General features: G+C 39.3%; 2 protein-coding genes across 2 annotated transcripts in view; both read right to left on the bottom strand.

Moving 5' to 3' along the window:
• The window catches only part of RABEP1 (rabaptin, RAB GTPase binding effector protein 1), a 57,831-nt gene extending 52,898 nt beyond the window's left edge, over positions 1-4,933 (bottom strand). The window contains exon 1 of the mRNA XM_081940394.1: positions 4,799-4,933. Coding sequence (XP_081796520.1) covers positions 4,799-4,841 — 43 coding nt within the window. The 5' untranslated portion in view covers positions 4,842-4,933. The remainder of the gene's footprint in view (positions 1-4,798) is intronic.
• Positions 4,934-18,437: 13,504 nt separating this feature from the next.
• On the bottom strand, positions 18,438-23,133 carry IFT22 (intraflagellar transport 22). The gene is made up of 5 exons (XM_081945026.1): positions 22,966-23,133; positions 21,023-21,102; positions 20,068-20,157; positions 18,723-18,925; positions 18,438-18,633 (listed from the first exon to the last, which is right to left on the bottom strand). The coding sequence occupies exons 1-5, from the start codon at positions 23,002-23,004 to the stop codon at positions 18,485-18,487; spliced, it is 561 nt and encodes a 186-aa protein (XP_081801152.1). The 5' UTR covers positions 23,005-23,133; the 3' UTR covers positions 18,438-18,484.
• Between the last annotated feature and the right edge of the window lie 353 nt (positions 23,134-23,486).

Consider the following 23,486-nt stretch of genomic DNA (forward strand, 5'->3'; position numbering starts at 1 on the left):
CTGGAGGAAGGCAAAAATGCCTCAATTTTTCTGAAAAATGGTTCATTTTTTGCTCATTTTCGCAAAAATGGGGGCATTTTTCCCTTCCCCCGGCCCTGCTGAAGCCTACAGAATGCTTCTAGGGACTGGAGGAAGGCACAAACGCCTCAGTTTTTGCGAAAAGCTGCCCATTTTTCACAAAAATGGGATGCATGGGCGGAGCTTCGGGAGGCCAAAAATGGCTGTATTCGGTGTATAAGATGCACCAACATTTTCACACTCTTTTGGGGGGGTGCATCTTATCCTCCCAAAAATATGGTAGATAATTTTACTATGGACAGAAACTCTTTCCCTCCTGTAGTCAAAAGAAATAACTGTCTATTTCCAAACAAATCTCTATTACATATAACTGCTCTTGCAATACATATGTGATCTAATATGTAACAACTTACCTCCAGAAATTGTAAATGCTCCAACACCGGAAGTTTTAAAGAAGAAATTGGATAACCATTTGTCTGAAATGGTATAGATTTCTTGCCTAAGCAGGGGTTGGACTAGAACACTTCCAAGGTCGCTTCCACTTCTGTTATTCTATTCTATTCTATTCTATTCTATTCTATTCTATTCTAATCCCCAACAAATTTTCAAAATCTGCACTACCCAAATAAACTACAAATTTTAATTTATACATTCCACCTCTTTTTCACTATAGTATTTATTCCATAATGGAAACAAATGATCATCATACAAATATTCTGCATTTCACAGATGAAAAACCAGAAATGATTCATGTAACAGTACTTTAAAAATTGACAGTATAGTAAACTGGAGTGTCTGAATTCCCTTAAGATGTAGAATGGAACCACATAACCACAAGATTACACTTTTCATTCTCAACACATCAACACCTTTAACAGATGCACTCACACACTATAATCATAATTTCTTGAATAAACCACAACTGGGTAGCCATATATATCATGCCCAAAACCCATGGTTTCCATATAGAAAAAGCTGGATTTGCCCAATAGCTCAAACCACAATGAAACATACATTATAGGTTTAATACAAAACAGGCCTTCCTGTTTTGTATTAAAAAAACCCAGTTACCAAAAGGTAAAATTATCTTTTATGACCAGCACAGACATAAAAATAATTATAAGGGAAAGTAACTCTTATTTTGATACTTCCTGCACTTTAATGTATTTTCTACAAATTTGTTTACATTTGTGTGGATTTTCAGATAAGTGTTTTTGCATTCCTTTTCCTCCATGTAACAAAAGTAGGATCTGGTCCATTCCTGGCTGAAATGATTTCATTCATCTCTTGGAGTTAACCATTTCTTTATTCACATGAAGAGTTTTAAACAGCCATAGGACCCACACTTCTATATTGTAATTTATTTTCAGGTAGTTGCACTGGCCATGACTGTGTCTCCAGTTTTGCAACTGGAGTTTATCACTCATACATTTCTCTGAGGGAAGGGAGATCTAGCCATTGCTACGTATTATAGTAACTACTCAGTAGAATTAAAATTATGCACTCAACCATGAAAAAGACTCTGAAGACTATAAAAAAGTTACAAGCTTTCCAATATACGGTATTTGGATTCATGTCCAGAGTGGGAGTAATAATGTAATATAACTCCCCATAAAAAGCCAACGTCATGCATATATGACTATAAAGTCACTTCATAAGAACATTTAAAGCTCAGAAAGGCTTTAATCTAAGGCACCTGAAAATTGCTTTAACACACGTCAACTTCTCCCTGTGTCCCAAAACTCTATCCTAGAGCTAAATCTTATTCATGATTCCTTTAACTGAAGAAAAATAAAGTTCTGCCTCCTGATTATGATCAATACACCACTAAGCCATAAACTGTTTTACCATGATTTATATTTAGTTGGATTAAAACAATATAAAATGCCACAAGCAAATTGCATCATAGTATAGTGCAGTGTATGAACGTAGCTAAAAACTAGTTTGGTTCCAGTGGTTAAAGGCACGGGCGTGGAAATTGCGAGACTGTGAATTCCAGTCCTGCCTTAGATAATAGCCAACTGGATGATTTTGGACCAGTCGCTCACTCTCTGTCTGCAAATGGTGACATTGGCAACCACTTTTAAACTGTTGCCAAGAAAACTGCATAGATGTTGCCATATAGTGGAAAATATTAGCTGAACACACAAACACAAAAGTCCTAGCCAATGACTTTTGGAATTCTATTCTTTAAAAAGTCTATCTAATTTAGTCTCTGTTTTTAGATTTACTTCCTCTGAATTTTGACTGGGTAACCAATTACCATATTTTTCGGAGTATAAGACGCACCTTCTTCCCCCCTAAAAGAGGTGAAAATTTGGGTGTGTTTTATACACCAAATATAGCCCTGCCCACCCACCGCCCCCACCCTTTGTCCTCTGCCTCCCAGCAATTTACCTCCATGCAACAAATGGAGAAAATGGGGCTTGTGGAGGCGACAATAGGCTATGACAATCTGGTCCACTATAAATCATTTATTTTAAAAAAACAAATGCGCAAACATAGTGGAAAAATGCTGATTAAAAAATGGAAGCAAGCCTGCCTATACAGCAGAAGGAAAAATGTTCAAGGAGCAACCAGTCCACAAATATGAGGCGTCAGCTTTAAAAAATTAATAAAATTAGTTATTCTTTTTTATTTATATTAGATATAAATCTGTCTTTTCAGTAGAATGCCAAGGCAGTTTACATAGTATTCCTCCTTCAATTTGTTTCCACAACCATAAACCTGTGAGATTCATTGGAATGAAGCAGTGGCTAGTCTACAATCTGGCAATGTTTCCATGGGAGAGGGAAAACCTGAATCTCTCCAGTCTTAGACAAATGCCATAACCATCATATTTCTGACTGCCTATTTTTGTAGTGATTAAAGGTAAAGGTTCCCTTCACACATATGTGCTAGTCGTTCCCAACTCTAGGGGGCGGTGCTCATCTCTGTTTCTAAGCCGATGAGGCAGCACTGTCCAAAGACATCTCTGTGGTAATGTGACTAAACACCGAAGGCGTTCAGAACGCTGTTACCTTCCCATCAAAGGTGGTCCCTATTTTTCTACTGGCATTTTTACATGCTTTCAAACTGCTTAACTGTTCTAACTATCAGGACATTTCTCCTCAGCAACTTAGAACTAAGGAGAAATTTCCTGACAGTTAGAACAATTAATCAGTGGAACAGAAGTTGCCTCCAGAAGTTGTGAATGCCCCAACACTGGAAGTCTTTAAGAAGATGTTGGATACCCATCTGTCTGAAACGGTATAGGGTTTCCTGCCTAGGCAGGGGGTTGGACTAGAAGACCTCCAAGGTCCCTTCCAACTCTACTATTTTATGATATGGTATGGTATTGTATTGTATTGTATTGCTAGGTTGGCAGAAGCTGGGACAAGTAACGGGAGCTCACTCTGTTACTTGTTCTAGTAGGGACACTCCACTAGGGATTAAACATAGTTAATATTGGGCTTATTTGATCTAGATAGCCTGTAGACAGCTGTTAACAACATTAATCCATGCTCCTGATAGTCTCAACCTTACCACAGCTGATATCACATTTAGTATTACTATTTAACATCGCAAGGATGCAGGAAGTGGTTACTGTGGAGAAGAGAGAACAGTTTGTTTAGGTGACAGTTAAAGTAAGTGGTTGCATAGGCATGAAGGAGGATCAGAGGTGAAAGAGAGAACTAAAGTCAGAACAGTAAATGTTGAGGGACTTTGAGAATGAGGGGGAAGCTATAAGCAGAAAATATAACAAGTAGGACAAATCTAGCTTTGCAAAGAAGATAAGGGGAGAGGGGAGGAACCCCTTGTGGCTGAATTTATAACCTGGCCACTAAGTTAACTCAGTTTCTGAACAATACTATAATGTTGAACAATACACAACATTGTGAGCCCCAAAGAACTCTTACTTGCATCCAGTACAACTCCAAGCTGAAGAAAGCTAAAGCAGAAGGGTTAGCGGGAGAGAAAAAGAGCAAGGAATAAAATAGTTTGGGGGTGGGGTGTAAGACACAAACATAAGAAGGAAAAAAACTCATGCCTCCAGAAGGGGAACAACTTGTTCCAGAAGAGGAACAACCAGACCTTGTGAATGCTCCAACACTGGAAGTTTTTAAGAAGAGATTGGATAACCATTTGTCTGAAGTGGTGTAGTGTTTCCTCCCTAGGCAAGGGGTTGGACTAGGAGACCTCCAAGGTCCCTTCCAACTCTCTTATTCTATTCTATTCTATTCTATTCTATTCTGGGAGGGAGGAGAAGCACCACCTGTTTGGGAGAATGGAAGGAAAGAAAAATACAGGAGTCACTTGAAGGGGGGGAGAGAGAAGGGGACTTCGATGGGGACAGAGACCGCAGTGATGGGCGGCTGAAGCCAGAAGTCGCTGCGAAAAGAGATGGTGCCCGAGGAGGTGGCGACGCCGCTGGGGCCAAGGAGAAGAAGGGACCGGGAGTCAGGTAGGAAGGCAGCAGAGCCAGAGAGGGAGAGGAATGGCAAAAGGGGGCGAGGAGAGCGACGAAGAAGGGTAGGAGAAGACGACGGAGGGCTGGGTTCAGGAATTGCGCGGGGAGGGGAAGAAGGGCCTGTGGGGAGCTCGAGGGGCTCCTCTCCTTCCATGCCCTCCTCCTTCCTTCCTTCCTTCCCTCGCTCCCTCTGCGGCCTGCATTCCTCCCCGCTTCCCACGCCCCCCTTTTGCACCCAGGTCGAGGCAGAATTAGCAGGCCGCGCCTCAGGCCGGCGCCGGCTCCCCACCCGTACCCCCCCGCACCCGCACCCGCCCTTCCCTTCCTCACCCTCCGTCGGCTCCGAAGCCGGGGTCTCCCCGGGCTGGGCCATGACCGAGCCAGCTCGTCCCCGTCACGCCGAGGCCGGGTCCGCTACGTCAGGAGACGAAGCCGAACGCATCTTGACAGGCGGAGGGGGCGGGGAATCGGCGGCGACGGCGGCGGCGACGGAAAGGAGGGAGCACGAGCGGCCGCGCATGCGCCCAGTGGCGCCGAAAGCTGTGGGGAGAGTGGGATGGGGAGAGTGAGATACAGTGCTGAGGGCTCGCAGCTTAGCGGGGGAGTAGAAGCTGCAGCTGCAGGGCCCTGCTATCAGGGCGATGGAAGTGGCTGCTGAATTGGGGAAAACTGAATTAAAAAGATGGGATGAAGACGGAGTGTCTCGTTGGGGGTGATGTGTTTTGGAATAAAAGGTTGCATTTAGCTGGTTTCACGCGTTACGTTAATGGCTTAGGGCAGCGCCGGACAAACTGTTTGCAACTGGGGCCAGATAGCTTTTTTGAAATTAATATCTCATGGTGATGATGCAGCGATCCTGCTGGAGTTGGAGACCACAGACCTAGAAATCATCATCATCTTCTCCTTCTCCTCTTCCTCCTCCTCCTCTTATTATTATTATTAGGTGGTTAATCTTTGGTGAGATTCACAGCCTTTGGGGCTGGTTGGTAGCTCAACAGCTCCAGTCCTAACCAAGGACCTAGGAAGTGTTAAGGTAATGTGGGAGGATAAAAGTTGTTCCAAGTAGGATGTTTTTTTTGTAGAGTCAGAATGTTCAAGTCAGGTAAATTTAGAATTTTCAAATATGAGGTAGCCCTTTAGGTATTGCTCCAAGGGCTCCAATTACAATTGGAACAGCACATGATTTCTTTTTTCACAGTTGCTCAACAATAATAATAATAAGAAGAAGAAGAGGAGGAGGAGGAGAAGAAGAAGAAGAAGAAGAAGAAGAAGAAGAAGAAGAAGAAGAAGAAGAAGAAGAAGAAGAAGAAGAAGAAGAAGAAGAAGAAGAAGAAGAAGAAGAAGAAACATGCTCTGGCTGATTATTTAAAAGAAAGTCAAGAACATCTATTAATCGAAGTAAAGAACAAAAATCTACTGAAGGCCCAACAGACGAAACAAGAATACAGAAAAGATGTGATAAAATCAAGAATGGAAAGTTGGCAGAACAAAGCATTGCATGGTCAATTTCTGGAAAAAATAAAAGATAAAGTGGACAGTGAAAAAACTTGGTTATGGTTAACAACAGGTACATTAAAGAAAGAAACAGAGTCACTAATCCTGGCTGCGCAAGAACAAGCTATCCGAACAAATGCCATTAAGGCCAAAATTGAAAAATCCTCTGATGATGCCAAATGCAGACTGTGCAAAGAAGTTGATGAAACTGTTGACCACATACTCAGCTGCTGTAAAAAAATCGCCCAGACTGACTATAAATTGTGGCACAATTTAGTAGCACAAATAATACACTAGAATTTGTGCAAAAATTATAATATTAAAACAATAAACTGGTGGGAACATAAGCCTGAAAATGTCACCGAAAATCAGATGGCGAAGATCCTATGGGATTTTCATATACAAACGGACAAAATACTGGCGCATAACACACCAGACATCACACTGGTTGAGAAAAATAAGGTTACAATCATAGACATCGCAAAACCAGGTGATAGCAGGATCAACGAGAAGGAACATGAAAAAATTGCGAAATACCAGGACTTAAAAATTGAAATTCAACGATTATGGCACAAACCAGCAGTGGTAATTCCAGTGGTAATCGGCACACTGGGTGCAATTCCAAAAGCACTGGAATTACATTTAAAACAGTTAAAACTTGACAAAATCACCATCAATCAAATGCAAAAAGCTGCACTGCTTGGATCTGCACGTATATTACGAAAATACCTTATGATGTCCTAGGCCCCTGGGTGGGGCCCGACTAGTAATCAATGCCAAATCCGGCGAAACAACTGGCCACTATAGTAGTAGTAGTAATAATAATAATAATAATAATAATAATAATAATAATAATAATAATAATAATAATAATAATAATACAACTAAGTTAAAAGCTGAATATAAGAAAGAAGTAATTGAGAAGCAAGCTGAAAATTGGAAAAGCAAAGCTATGCATGGCCAATACTTGAAAAGTATTGAAGGCAAAGCTGACCAAAAACTAACTTGGAACTGGTTAAGATCAGGAGTACTGAAAAAAGAAACAGAAAGCTTTATTTTGGCAGCTCAAGAACAAGCCTTAGCCACAAACTGCATGAAGGCAAAAATTCAACATGTTACCACCAACAGCAAATGTCGCCTCTGTAATGAGAAAGATGAGACAGTCGACCACTTGATCAGCAGGTGCAGCAAAATTTCACAAATTGACTACCTACAATGCCATGACTGCATTGCTAAGATTATTCACTGGAAATTGTGCCAAAGGTTTGGATTTGAGTACAGCAAAAACCACTGGGACCATCAGGTTGAGAAGGTTTTAGAGAATAAGAAAGGCAAAATCTTGTGGGACTTCAGAATCCAGACTGACAGGCACTTGACCTACAACACACCTGACATAACAATAATTGAAAATAAAAAAGTATGGTTCATTGACATTGCAATACCTGGTATTGCACGAATTGAAGATAAACAGCAAGAAAAAATCACAAAATACCAGGACTTGCAAATTAAGGTTGAGCGACTGTGGAAAAAGAAATCATGTGTTGTCCCAATTGTAATTGGAGCCCTTGGAGCAATACCTAAAGGGCTACCTCGCTATTTGAAAATTCTAAATTTACCTGACTTGAACATTCTGACTCTACAAAAAACCACCCTACTTAGAACAGCTTATATCCTCCGAAGTTACCTTAATGTTCCTAGGTCCTTGGTTAGGACTTGAGCTGTTAGGCTACCAATCAGCCCCAAAGGCTGTGAATCTCACCAAAGATTATCCAAATAATAATAATAATAATAGTAATAATAATAATAATAATAATAATAATAATGATGATGATGATGATGATAATAATTATTATTATTATTAATTATTAATAATTATTAATAATTATTAATAATTATTAATAATTATTAATAATTATAATTATAATTATTACTCCGCCGTTGCCGGTCCCAAGCCCGGATGAGAAAGGAGGAGGATTGGGGTCAGGTTGGCAACCTGCCCCCATAGAAAAAAACCCGCCAACCCATATAACATGATGAAAGAAACAAATAATAATAATTACTTTTATTCATTAAACATGAAACTCAGGTAATTGAACATTTAAAAATGTATCACAAATATCATTGACTGGCGCTGATGGTTGATATGGGTTGCTGCCAGCATCCTAGGTATCAACCAAGTATCTTGTTAAAATGTATGATGTTTCGAGTAGCACAGCTTTTTGCAGTTCTGCTCGTGTTATTGCAGGAAGTTTCAGTTTCTTAATGTATTTTATAAAATTCTTGGACATGGTACAAAGTGCCCCATTGACTGGGTACATAACGAATGAGTAAATGAATAATGTGGGACCTAGATAAGTTGTCAAAAAGTTAATTAAAATAAATCCTGTAGAACAGTGGAATTTTAGGGAAGCTCGGTCCCTTTTGCTAATAATATGACAAATAAATCTGTACCTAAGTACAGAGATTGTGGGTAATCTGCCTCTGATATTTTGGAAGAAGAGCCCAGATATCATCCCTGAGGACAATTTGATATTCCTGTACATTGCAAAGACTGGACTGATGATCCCTGTGATTCATTTCTACTCTACAATTCTGTGTTTTCAGGATTTAACACCCTTCAAAAATAATAAATACAATAATAGAATGTAAACATATTCCTGCCCTACATGGGTATTTTCCTATTATGGTGAGAACTAATTTCTTCGACTGAGTAAATGCTGGGACTTAAAATACGTTAAGCTGATGACTCCTGGTCTAATGTACCCCTTTTTATTTGTCTTGTTCTTCTGAAACCATGGGAAATCAGACTGGCCTTGATTGAGCCTTGACTCAAATGTCTATACACCAATGCACAGAGTATGAGGAATAAACAGGGCGAATTAGAAATTCAAGTAAAAGAGGGCAGATACGATATTATTGCCATTACAGAAACTTGGTGGGATGAAACCGACAAATGGAACATACAGCTAGAAGGATTTCAATTATTTAAAAGAAATAGACCAAATAAAAGAGGAGGTGGAGTTACACTATATATAAGAAATAACTACATCTCTACAGAAATAGAGCACAACAATGATGAGAACTATCTTGAATGCATTTGGGTCAATATTAAAGGTTGGGGGGGAAAATGACATTGCCATAGGTCTATACTACAGGCCACGCAACCAAGCAGAGGAAGTAGATGAACTTTTTGCTAGTCAGCTAACTAAGGTATGTAGGAAGCACACCACAATAGTAATGGGAGATTTTAACTACCCTGACATCAACTGGGAAACAAACTCTGCACCAAGTGGAAGATCCAACAGGTTCCTAACAAACCTAGAAGACAACTTTGTTTTCCAAAAAGTAGAGAAGGGAACAAGGGGATCAGCCATATTGGACTTAATTCTCACTAACAGAGAGGAAATGATAGAAGGTGTTGAACCACAGGTACCCTGGGGGCAAGTGACCATGCAATATTGGAATTCAACCTTATGCAAACACAAGTAGTAGAACAAAGTAAAACTAGACTCTTGGACTTTAAGAAAGCTAATTTCAATAAATTTAGAGAGAGCTTGGGAAAAATTCCACGGATGAGAATCCTCAAGGGGAAAACAACTCAAGAAGCTTGGGAAATTTTGAAAAATGAGATTACAAAAGCCCAGTCAACACAATACCAATGAAGAAGAAATATAACAGCTCCCAAAAGAAACCAGCATGGCTGCATAAAGAACTCTCTGACAAACTGAAAGACAAAAAAGATAAGTATAAAAAGTGGAAAGAGGGGGACATAACTAAGACAGAATATCAGCAAATAGCCCGAGCCTGTAAAGATGAAGTGAGGAAAGCTAAGGCTCACAATGAAGAAAGGCTTGCCACAAAAGTAAAAATTAACAAAAAAAGCTTCTTCCAACATGTTAAAAACAAGAAAAAGGTTAAGGAAACAATTTGTCCATTGCTAGGAGAAAGTGGCAAGAAGGTGACAAGCAACAGGGAGAAAGCAGAACTATTTAACTCATGTTTTGCATCTGTCTTTACACAAAGGGATAAAACAGTCCAACCTATTAAAAACAGCACCACAAAAATCAGATTAGGAACACAAATTGAAATAGGGAAGAAAATGGTAAGTGAGCACCTGTCTACCCTAGACGAGTTCAAATCACCAGGACAGGATGGATTACACCCCAGGGTTCTGAAGGAACTGGCAGACGAGATCTCAGAACCACTGAACTATATCTTTCAGAGATCCTGGAACACCAGGAACTACCAGAGGACTGGAAAAGAGCTGATATGGTTCCCATCTTTAAAAAAGGGAAAAAATTAGATCCAGGAAACTACAGACCTATCAGCCTGACCTCAATACCAGGAAAGATTCTGGAAAAAATAATCAAGCAACGAATTTGCAAACACCTAGAAACAAACAAAGTAATAGCCAAAAGCCAACATGGGTTTGTCAAAAACAGATCATGCCAGACTAATCTTATTGCATTCTTTGACAAAGTGACAAAATTAGTGGACAAGAGGAATGCCGTCAATATAGTTTACTTGGACTTCAGTAAGGCATTTGATAAGGTAGACCATAACCTACTACTAGATAAAGTAGAAGAATGTGGGTTAGACAGCATCATCACCAGATGGATTCATAACTGGCTGACCAACCGCACTCAACGTGTAGTCCTCAATGGAACTGCATCTACATGGAGGGAAGTATGCAGTGGAGTACCCCAAGGCTCTGTTTTAGGCCCAGTACTCTTCAACCTCTTCATCAATGATTTGGATGAGGGAATAAATGGGGAACTCATCAAATTTGCAGATGACACCAAGCTGGCAGGAATAGCTAACACTCCAGAAAATAGGCTTAAGATACAGAAGGATCTTGACAAACTTGAACATTGGGCACTATCTAATAAAATGAAATTCAATGGTGAAAAGAGTAAGGTTCTACATTTAGGCAATAAAAACGGAATGCACAGGTACAGTATAGATGGTACCTTGCTCAGTAGTAGTAACTGTGAAAGGGATCTTGGAGTCCTAGTGGACAACCATTTAAATATGAGCCAGCAGTGTGCAGCAGCTGCCAAAAAAGCCAACACAGTTCTAGGCTGCATAAATAGAGGGATAGAATCAAGATCACATGAAGTGTTAATACCACTTTATAATGCCTTGGTAAGGCCACACTTGGAATACTGCATTCAGTTCTGGTCGCCACGATGTAGAAAAGATGTGGAGACTCTGGAGAGAGTGCAGAGAAGAGCAACAAAGATGATTAGGGGACTGGAGACTAAAACATATGAAGAACGGTTGCAGGAACTGGGTATGTTTAGTTTAAGAGAAAGAAGGACTAGGGGAGACATGATAGCAGTGTTCCAATATCTCAGGGGTTGCCACAAAGAAGAGGGAGTCAAACTATTCTCCAAGGCACCTGAGGGTAGAACAAGAAGCAATGGGTGGAAACTAATCAAGGAGAGAAGCAACTTAGAACTGAGGAGAAATTTCCTGACAGTTAGAACAATGAAACAGTGGAACAGCTCGCCTCCAGAAGTTGTGAATGCCCCAATACTGGAAGTCTTTAAGAAGATGTTGGATAGCCATCTGTCTGAAACGGTATAGGGTTTCCTGCCTAGGCAGGGGGTTGGACTAGAAGACCTCCAAGGCCCCTTCCAACTCTACTATTGTATTGTATTGTATTGTATTTGCCCCCAAATTTTAGAGGTGCAGTTGAGCCCCAGGTTCACAAAACAGTCCTGGCAGCATCCTTAATTGTGTTCAATGAAGTTACCACAAACAAGTATATATCAGAGTTTAGCAGCAGCAAATCGGAACACATATATCATACCAAACCACCTTTCACAAATGCTTATGTAAAGATGTTTGTGGTTGTATAGTTAAGGAAGGCAACCCTGGAGCGTTGGCATCCTAGCTAGTCAATTATTTATTTTGTTTTGGTGGTTAAGCTTGCCTCCCATCACAAGGATGAGAGAGAGAAAAATGTAAGAAAGGGTGGTTGGGATTCAGTAAGATTGAATATCTTGTTCTTAAATGTAATAGATGTCTTATTAAAAATTGGAAAATATAGATACTTGAAGCACATCTTATCTGTTTTCTCTGCTTGCAGATGTCACAGTAATTAGAACTGTAGCACCAACACAGAAATGCTATTCTTGTTCTGTTTTAGAATCAAAAAGATTATGAATAGTTGGCTTGCATGCATAATCATAGATCCATTACATTATTTATAACAGTACCTTATTCTGAAAAATTGGTATGGAAGATTTATGTTTCTGAGGAGCAATCCCAGGTGATTTCTAACACAGCACATAGGTCCTCTTTTGTTATTGCATGCACTGTAGTGCCAAGAGGAAAAATAATTTAGTGTAATTTTTATTTTAATACCATACTATTAATATATCTGCTCCATATGTATTTACTTATTTTCTTTTTCTAGCATATTAAAATTGTGATTTAAATGGCAATGCCTGAAGTGGTTTTATGGACATTATCCAGGATTTTTTGAGGGCTGTCTGCACCCCGGGGATCTCAAATGAAAGACTATTTCTGTAAAGTGGGATATGGAAGAATGTGTTCTGAGAACAGCTTAAAATATGATCTTCAAAGAGTGAACATGCCTGGCCATAGGTGTGAACTAAAAATTGACCCTATTATGTAAGTGATAAAGGTGGTGAGGCAGAACCACTTCCATACTTTTACTCTATCGGCAAAATGTTGGCCAAGGTGTCTCAGATCTTATTTATATAAGGATTGGCCAGAATAAGAAACATATGACAGCTATTACAGCCTTGCTAAAACAGGTCTTATCTGCTCCAAGTTGGAAACGAGATAGATGGACTCTGTTGAAATAACAGACATCGTTGGAGATTTTTTAGCTGTAAACCTCAAGGAAGAGGACCAAGTAGAGTTGCAGTGGCTAGAGTGCAGTACTGCAGGCTACTTCTGCTTGCAATCTGGCAGTTCGAATTTCACCAGGCTCAATGTTGACTCAGCCTTCAATCCTTCTGAGGTGGGTAAAATGAGGACCGGGATTGTTGGGGGCAATTGGCTGACTCTGTAAACTGCTTAGAGGCCTGTAAAGCACTATGAAGTGGTATTTAAGTCTAAGTGCTATTGCTATTCTGTAGCTCTCCCATTTGTGCACTGGATCCCTGGCCCTCCTGGGAAGAGATTTGAAGCTGGATCCAGGTTGTAGTCAATGCTTCTCTGAAGGAAGAGGACATTCCAGCCACTCCTCAAGAAGCCTGGCCTGGATCCCATGGGAAAAAACAACTTTCATCTTATATACACCCACCTTTTTAAAACAGGCTTGGGAGAAAATAGTAGGGCTCTACCAGTCTGAATTCAAGCTTGGCCATAATAGTTGCATAGGTTACTTACCTTAGTAAGATGTGAAAGGAGGAAGCATCACATCTTGTGCTCCTTAGCAGTTTTGGATAATGTCGACCAGTGTTCTTCTGGTTGATTCTATTCAGCTTCCACATGCCACATGCCACTTTTCATCCATTCCATTTTAAGATTAGTGTTATTTTTTAAAAATCACAATACAGTACTTACTAGGCAAGGGCCCTTCACCTGCTGTTTTTCCTTGTATCCACCATGCTTGAAATCTAGAGCTATTATTTATGAATTTTCTAACCTCAGTTGGGTTAACCATAATTTAAGAAAAGAAAAAAATTTTTTTAGGGATCACATACCCACTGAACTAGTAGCTTGTAAAGATGTAAGCTAGGTGCAAGATAAAATGCAGTTGGCTAGCTTATTCAGTGTGCATCATATGAACATAGATCTCTTCTACAAATTATGAGAATTTCATCTGCATTTCTACAAGGAACAAAACTAAATTTCGTTGATTTTTTCCCCATTCCCGACTCAGCCAAAGGGGCTATATCAAACCTTTAGGGTCTCCCATATCTGAATGTTAACCTGGCAAAGCCCGTTTTATAAAATGTGAACTTGGGCACAGTTTTGTTGTTGTTGTGCTGGTAATTCCAGATTCCCTAGGGATTGTTCTCTGCAGTTTTCCAACAAAATAATAAATCAAGTCTGTCAATTTATAACTTTGGAACTGTATCTCATAAATGCCCAAAGACAATGTCAGTTCTTTTTTTTTTATCCCCCTATTCTAATGAAATCAGAAATAAAAATGATGCATGTACATTGCTAAGCAAAGACATATTTATTAGCATCCTTCTTATTAATGCCATTTTATTTGGAAACTTAGGTAAGCCCCAAGATTCTCATGAGAGACTGGTATATACATTTTAAACTGCCAAGGATCATTCCAGCAACAGCTCCATAAATTTGGTTTTCATCCTGAAACAATAGTTTGCTTGCAATCATAAATTATCTTAATCTATCCTGCCTCCCAGATATTTTATATGATTGAAAATCTTTGCAAAAAAACCAAACATTTATGGGGGTTATAATTTCCCTCCTCTTTTTTAAAAGTTTCCATGTGGGTGCATATTCTGAATAGATGGAAAGCAGATGAGACACCTCCCCAAATACCGAAAACAAATGTTCTAGTAGTTAATGTTCCTGCATTGACTATAAGTTGAAATGGATTCAAAACTCATGATCTCATTTGAAAGCCGCCCGTATTAAGAGTCTGAAAGCACTCTTTCATTCCTCTGTAAGAAGTGTTCACCAAAGACTTTGATATTTCATGAGCCTGAACATTTTGTTTCTTCCTGCAATATCAATATATATATTGATAGAAACTAATTATTGAAAATTAATGGTACTCAAATTTTAGGTTAGGTTAGAGAAGCATTTGAGGTGAAATTCCCAAGTTAGCAAAATCTGCTGGCACGCCATGAGAAATTAATCAAAACTAAAACCAAAAAAGCTATGTTCAATAGTACATAGACTAAAAAAAGGAATCTGTCCTTATCTCTGTGATTTACTTCTCTGGACTTGTCTTTTTCCAGCTAGTGTTTATTTCTGAAATGACAGTGAATGGAAATGGAAAATTCCTTCTCTCCCCAATACTGTACAGGCATAAGAGAACTGTCCACTTTGAAAAGAATCTACTGATTGCAGTTTGGCAAGAAGAGTTTTCGAAATTTGCCCCTTTGCAGTAAGGACACATAAGAGTCGAAACATTCCTATATGTTGTATAAACAGTAGAAACAGAGAACCCGCATTCCCAGACTTAACAAACGGTGTATTGTTTTCTTCCAGGCAGCTTATAAAAAAAATATTTAGCCTAACTGCAGAACAAAAACGGAACTGGTGAAGAATCTGAAATGGGCTCACGCACGCCTATCTAGAGCGTGTCCTGGAGTCTCATAAAATGACTTATTGCAAGTTTTAATTTCAGTTTCTGCAAATTAAAAAGTAAGTAAAGGAGTAAACTGACTTAATTTATTGTGTGAATACACTACAGATTGGATTCAAATATCATGCTACCTAGGACTTGTTCTGAGTTTAGTTTATTTGTTCAATAAAGTACCATTGACTTTGTCCATACTAACTAATGGCTGCAAAAGGTATTTGAAATATCAGACTAGCTAGGTCAAAGAACACGATAAGCCAAACTTAACAAAGCACTTGATAATCGAGCTTGCATCTATAAACCCAACAGCACTGTCTTGTACTTACCGGTATGTTATTTTTCATGCTTAAATAATAATGTTTGGTTACTCATTTTTGATGCACCAAACCTCTTGTTAAACTTTCATTTCAAAGGCGAGGGAAGAGGAGTCACATCTGAGTAAAGGGGGTACTGTACGTTTGGAATGGGTGCAAAACTGATGTTGTGTTTTGTGTAATTTTAAACAGCACAATGGTATTGGAATGTTTGCTGTCTTGTTGCCAAAACAAAACTTGCTGTATAAACACTACTTTTAAGATCTTTCTCTTTTAAAGAGGAGAAAAAATATATGTTCCATATGTCTTTCAGAAAATCAAATTGATATTGCCAAATTGAGTAAATGCTGCATCTGACTTTCCCCAAAGGAGAAGAAGAAAGACTGAGAATGTGTTCCAACCCTGCTTCCTGGGAGTCATCTTTTATAGACAATATATAAGGTAAAGGTAAAGGTTCCCATTGCACATATGTGCTAGTCATTCCCAACTCTAGGGGGCGGTGCTCATCTCTGTTTCAAAGCCAAAGAGCCAGTGCTGTCTGAAGACGTCTCCGTGGTCATGTGGCCGGCATGATTAAACACCAAAAAGGTACATGGAACAGTATTATCTTCCCACAAAAGGTGGTTCCTATTTTTCTACATGCATTTTTTTATGTGCTTTCGAACTGCTAGGTTGGCAGAAGCTAGGACAAGTAACGGGAGCTCACTCTGTTACGCGGCACTAGGGATTCGAACCACCGAACCGCTGACCTTTCTGATCGACAAGCTCAGTGTCTTAGCCACTGAGCCACCCACGTGATTAAAGCTAACATATTTCTTGATTCCTTCTCACACTATAGAGAAAAATGGCAATCTGTGACACATGCATACATTTTGTTTGATCTTTTAAAGTATTATAATAAGACAACCTCTCCAACTACCTTTACTTGACTCTAATTTGTATGAACATTTCACTATCTATAAAAATGTGGATAAAAATGAAAGTGACTTTATTTTATGGAAAAAATGAACTTTACAGCATGAGGCTTTGCATGATCAATTAATATATCTCATTTGATTAATAGCACTTATTTTTGCATGGTCATGCTATAATTCAGAGAAGATCCAAGTGTTTTTATCCCTGTTAGAATCCTCATAGCAGTCTCCTCTCTAGTAAAATCCAGGTCAAGTTACACGTCTGCAGAATAATTTCATTTTTCTACTCTTATCAGCAGATGTCATCTTGTGGACTTTAACCCATGTCTGACTCTTTGTCTTTCTCTAGTCCTACTCTAGATGTTTCTTCTGCAATTTCATCTGCCAGGATTCCTCTATAAACTGAAAAGCCCTTCCAGGTTTGGTATAGAGAATGGCCACTCAGGAGAAATCTAAACCAGGACCATTGTCACCCATTAATTTCAAGTAGCTAAGACTTGAGATACATGAAAATGATATCTGGTTGCTCGTGCACTATTTATCATTAAGAAATCCTTCGATGAAATAAACCAAAGCACGCATAATGTTGCTGGGAGGAAACTTTGGCCTCAGATAGTTAATGATTTCACCATTTTTTCTGCTATTGCTGAGAATGTCAAACACGTTGAAACTTCTGCTCAACTACCGATAGGCAAGGGATTCAAGTATAAGCAGGCAATGTTAATCAGCTCCCTGGTCTCATTCTTGCAGCCAAAGAGTGTATCAAGCATGGATGAAAAAAAAGCAGAAAGATGATCCCAAATAAGAGCTGACTGTCAATTTTAAATAAGCGGCCGCAGCACACAACTGGCTGATCAGATTGGAGACTGATGCTTTTCATGGTTTAGTGAAAGGGACTCCTCCGGGTGCCGTCCACTAGACTGTGCCAGCGGGCGACGCCCAGGGGAAGGGCCTTCTCTGTGATGGGCCCGACCCTCTGGAATGACCTTCCCCCCGACATTAGAATGACTACGGATCTCCGCTCCTTCCGTCAGAAACTTAAAACCCACCTATTCCAGCTAGCCGACTTGGCCTAATTCCACCTTTCCCACCTCAGTTTTATTTCTAAATTTTTAGGATTGGTTTTAGGGTCTGTTTTTAATTTTATAAATTCGTACAGGGGTTGTTTAATTTGATTTTTAGCTATGTATATGATTGTTTGTATGTTTTTAAATTTATTCCTGTACACCGCCCCGAGTCCCTCTGGGGAGAGGGGGCGGTCTAGAAATTTAATAAATTATTATTATTATTATTATTATTATTATTATTATTATTATTATTATTATTATTATTAGTGGAGCAATGAATGCCAACAGATGTGATGGAAAGATAACAGTTAAAGAACACAAACTCAATTTACAATTATGGAATGAAGCCAAATATTATGAAAAGAAGGACTAGGGGAGACATGACACTTGCGGGATCGTATTCTGCCCCATACATCCCTGCGACCAATCCGCTCGCACAGAGAGGGCCTCCTCCAGGTGCCGTCCACTAGACAGTGTCGGGGGGCGGCGCCTAGGAGTAGAGCCTTCTCTGTGGCGGGCCCAGCCCTGTGGAATGACCTCCCTCCGGATATTAGGAATACCTCTGACCTCCGCTCCTTTCGTATTAAGCTTAAGACCCACCTATTCCAAGTAGCTGGCCTGGCTCAACTTTGATCTAACCATATCGCTCCTGACGGGTTTTTAATTGGGTATTTTAATTATATTTAATTATTTAGGGGTTTTTTAATCACTGTATTCTAATTGTTTTTTATTCATCAGCCGACCTCCTCCTTGTGTATGTCTCGGTATATGTCTCTGTTATATGTTTGTTTTGTCCACATATTTATTTCATATGTTTCATTGTACGCCGCCCCGAGTCCTTCGGGAGAGGGTGCGGCTAAGAAATAAATATTTATTTATTTATTATTATTTATGAGACATGCAACTCTTAAGTTATTAATAAATAATAGCCATTTATTTCTCCAATGTTTATCATATTACTAATTAATAATGAGCATCTCTTCTCTGTCCCGGTTCTCATTTACCAAATTAGTAATATTCTTCAGGAACTTCACAAATTCCATTCGGACATCTTCAGGGTCTTCTTCAAGGCTGGAGTGTATCAATGTCAGCCTGTTCAATGGTGAAGCTTTGAAGTTGAAGAGAGAAAACAGTGAATCAGGTTTGCAATTTGACAAAGATTACACAAAAACAGGGAAATAAAAGTTATGGTCTTACGCAAAGTGAGATTGTCTACATCTCCTGCAGTGCCTGGCTTGTGATGTGCAATGAGCAAACACTGATTCTCAAGCAACTGCTGCTGTTGGACAAAACAGGAGTACCACATTTCAATTTCCTTCACATGGCTTGGCAAGTCTGGATTAAAAATAATGACGACACCATGGGAATCTTTCATCAGAGCAGGCCAGCAAGTCTCAAATCTAGAAGTGCAAAAGAAAAAGAATGTAGCTGGAAACACTTGGTGTTGTTTTGATAGAAATTATGCAACCCAGCTGCAGATAATAACTGGGTTCACACTGCTTCAAGCCACAGTTTTTCAACTACTTAATTTGCAGCCCATCTCGCTATCAAAGTATAAATATTAGTGTAAAATGTCAAGCATAGTTTGCTAATCAGAGCAGTTGGGTTCATATAACACAGTATTTCTCAGCCTTAGCAATTTTAAGACGAGTGGGCTTCAACTCCCATAATTGCTGCCTGGGGAATTTTGGGAGTTAAAGTCCATATATCTTAAAGTTGATGAGGTTGAGAAACATTGACATATTCTATAAGATGAAACTAGCAAGCCAAATTATAATTTAATTAAGCCTTAATATTATATGTGAAATTCCTATACGGCTACAGATGTGCATATCTCTGTTTCTCTTAAAGCCCAACATAATTCACAGGGCGGTTGTAACTTCAATGATGGGAGAGAAACTCTCATATACAACATTTTAAATTCCCCCCAAATAAGCAGCATGGGATGTACAGTAATAGCTTGCCTCCAGAAGTTGTGAATGCCCCAACACTGGAAGTCTTTAAGACGATGTTGGATAGCCATTTGTCTGAAATGGTATAGGATTTCCTGCCTAGGCAGGGGGTTGGACTAGAAGACCTCCAAGGTCCCTTCCAACTCTACTATTGTATTGTATTGTATTGTATTGTATTGTATTGTATTGTATTGTATTGCAATAATAAGTAATACAAAAACACTATGTGCCTTGAGGAAATCCCTTCAGAATTTAATTTACAAGCTTGTTCAGTTTATAACACTCCCATAATGCAAATATCCACCAAACTACTTGTCTGCAACAAGCCTCTTTATCTGAGGAGGCTTTCTATGTAATTTAAAAAACTGGTTTTTTAATCGATGTATCACACCAAGGAGTAAGTACCAAAAGTCATGGTGTTCAATCTCCCTTTCAAATCGTAATTTCTAACTCTATATTGCTAGCTGATTGCAAACCATCAATTCAGCTATCGTGCCAAATCATAGTTAATTTGGCTTAATGCGTCTGACGTAGGTTGGGAATGGATTTACACCGAGAAAGCTGGCAAGATATATAAGAAACTTGCTCACTTTTGATCACCTCCACAATCCCATAGTTCAAACCGACATCCTGGTCCTTTGCTGTTTCCATTGAAATGTGGCTTCTCATATTCTAAAATCCTAAAATTTAAAAATAGGTACTACATTTGAGTAAATAAAGCAGGCATGCTAGAGAAAGAGAAACCCTGACCTGTATGAAGAATATTTTTCAAATGAACTGTATTATATCATATTACTTGCCCCTGGTTAATTTCCCTTCTTTCCAATCAAAGTATAGTTAGAACTCTCCCAGGCATTCAATCTTCTCTGCCCATTGGCTAATATCAGTCACTACTATCTCTTGTTTCAGCAGAAAGATGCACTCATAGTTTTGGATTTATGCATTAGCCTGTCAGTCAAGAGCTACATGTCAACAAATGTACTGCATAGAATTTGCATGAAAAGGGCAGTGGAAGACTACTCCCTGCATCGTGAGATTAACAAATCAAACAGGTTGCCAGAGAATGCAAACTCCTTGTTCTGTTCTCAGTAGAAAAATGCATCTATGTCATCTAAGCCATACATTGAGCAAACTTTTCTGTAGGATAGTAAGATTTGGGAGAGTTATGTACAAGCAAGATAATCACATTCATTTCTGCAATGATCCACATGTATTAGACTGGGTATGTACTAAATGTCAAGATTTCATTATTGAAGAAGTAATTTAGTACAGGTAATCCTCAACTTATAATTATTCATTTAGGCACTGTTCAAAGTTACAGTGACTACTGAAAAAAATAAGTGATATAATAACTGCCTTATTTAGCAATGGACATTCTGGTCCCAATTGTGTTATAAGTCAAGGACTGTCTGTAAATCAGTATGATCTAAGTTATGTTTTCAGACAGGGAGAAAGTACTAACAATGATTTTAATGAATGGTTTCAGACATTTTAAAGCTTGCTTGTGTAACCAGGTGCACAGTAAATAAGTCTATTCCTCCTCACCTTACTCCTTGTGTGGGGATGTAACTGCCAATACCTTCAATGGTCTCTGACAAAAAGTTTGCCAAGACAGATTTTCCAGCCTATCACAAACAAATTCAGAAACAAAATTACCGAAGCATTAGCAGGAATTAAATTACAACAAAAGTATTGTAATGCACCCGACAAAACTATACCTTTTCATGGCTGCTCTGACAGTTTGGAACAGAGGTATTTTCAACAGTGGCTGCAGCTTAAAGAATATCCCACCTGGAATTCTTCCCCACTGTGATTGATGTATTTTTAAAAAGTTTAAAAGTGCCATGAATGAATGCACAAGACTGGGATTAGTTTCAAGGAACATTTTGATACTGTTTTTCTCATCCAAGGTGGAAGAGGATATTTTGGACTCCAATTCCCATCTGCCTCAACCCAAATTGGCAATGATTAGGCATCTTGAAAATAAACTTTCTTTAGCAGGTAGTCCTCGACTTACGACCACAGTAGAGCCCAAAATTTCTGTTAAGTGAGTTTGCCCCATTTTTACAAACTTTCTTGCCACAGTTGTTAAACGAATCCCTGCAGTTGTTAAGTTAGTAACACAATCATTAAGTAAGTATGACTTCCCCGCTGACTTTGCTAATCAGAAGGATGCAAAAGGTGATCAGGTGTCCCCAGGACACTGCAACCATCATAAATATGAGCCAGTTGTCAAGCATCTGAATTTTGAACTGACCATCCAAACAACGATCATAAGTGTGAAAAACAGTTATGTCACTTTTTTTAGTGCCATTATCACTTTGAATCGTCACTAAAGGCATTATTGTAAGTCAAGGACTACCTGTAATAAGTAGAAACCTGCTGGATCAGACTATCTAGGAAACCAGAGAAGAAAGACGCAGCAGAATACTAAGGAAAGGATCTCTTGTTCACAAAGATAGACTGTTTCTTAACATGAAGGCTCTACTCAAACTGCTCAAAGAGCTGCTGATTCAGTTCTACAGAGGAATTATTGGCTCTGTCATTTGCACCTCCATAACTGTCTGGTTTGGCTCTGCAACCAAACAAGACAGACACAGACTTCAACGGATAATTAGAACTGCAGAAAAAACAATTGCTACCAACCTGCCTTCCATTGAGGACCTGTATACTGCACGAGTCAAAAAGAGGGCTGTGAAAATATCTACAGAGCCCTCACATCCTGGACATAAACTGTTTCAATTTCTACCCTCAAAACGACGCTATAGGACACTGCACACCAGAACAGGTAGACACAAGGACAGTTCCCCCCCCCCCCCCAATGCCATCATTCTGCTAAACAACTATTCCCACCACACTTTCAAATAATTTACTAAGACTATTACTATTCTTCTTCTCTTCCTTTCTAGTATCTATCTCTTCCAACTTATTACTATAACCATGTTGCTTGTATGTTTCAATTTATATTGTCTTTTATTGGTTTCCTAGTATGATTTGATAGTTTATTAGTAACCTTGACTATCACTAAGTGTTGTATCTTTTTATTCTTGAGGAATGTATTTTAGTCTCCTTATGTACGCTGAGAGCATATGCACCAAAGACAAATTCCTTGTGTTTCCAATCACACTTGCCCAATAAAGAATTCTATTCTATTCTATTCTATTCTATTCTATTCTATTCTATTCTATTTTCTATTCTATTCTATTGGCCCTTGTCAGTAGGAATAGAAAATGCACTGCTCGATTATGCCAAGCTGGCATCCAGTTCTTCAGCAGCCTGTTTCTCACCCTTAGGCAACCCGATGCCTTTGGGAATCCACCGAGGCAAAGGAAGGCAATCTTCCCCGCCTGGCGATCTTCGGAGCAGTTAGTAGGCTGTAACTCCCGTTTGCCTCGCAGCCTTTCCCTTCCGATTTAGAAAAGGAGGAGTCAAGAGACAAGACCACGAGAGTTTTCCTTTCTTTGAGAAGGTCTTGGAACCACACTCACCTCGCTGGGGCCTACGAAAAGGAGCTTTACTTTTAGCATCCCTTTCGGACTAGGCCATACAGCCTCGGACTTGCATAGAAAGCCGACCCGACGCTCCAAAGGACCGAAGATCTAGACAGCTCCGCCCAAACCAGCCACGCGCGTGTTGCTAAGCGCGGTTGCTAAGGGCGGGAGAAGGAGAGGCTGCCCTGACAGGCTCTGTTTGCAAGTCTCCAGGGCGGGGCGGGGGACAATTTCTTTATCTTCCTCTGTAATTAAATTGTTTGCTTCTGTTGCAGATCGTAAAGGAAAAACAACTGTTAGACTTTTGGTTTAATGGCAACCGAGTGTATTCTGACAACTTGAAGTTTGACCCTGCTTGCCTAAATCACAGAATCACACTGCACTAGTTGTAAGGAATACACTCCTAAGACAACATTTTTTTAAATTTCCTTTTCTCATGACTTTATCCCTGCTTTTGCTGAATCAGGCTGTGATCCATGAAAGCCTATGGAATAATTTGCCAGAAGGATTTGCAAATT

Source organism: Natrix helvetica (assembly GCF_964273705.1).
Source record: "Natrix helvetica genome assembly, chromosome: 2".
Classification (NCBI taxonomy): domain Eukaryota; kingdom Metazoa; phylum Chordata; class Lepidosauria; order Squamata; family Natricidae; genus Natrix; species Natrix helvetica.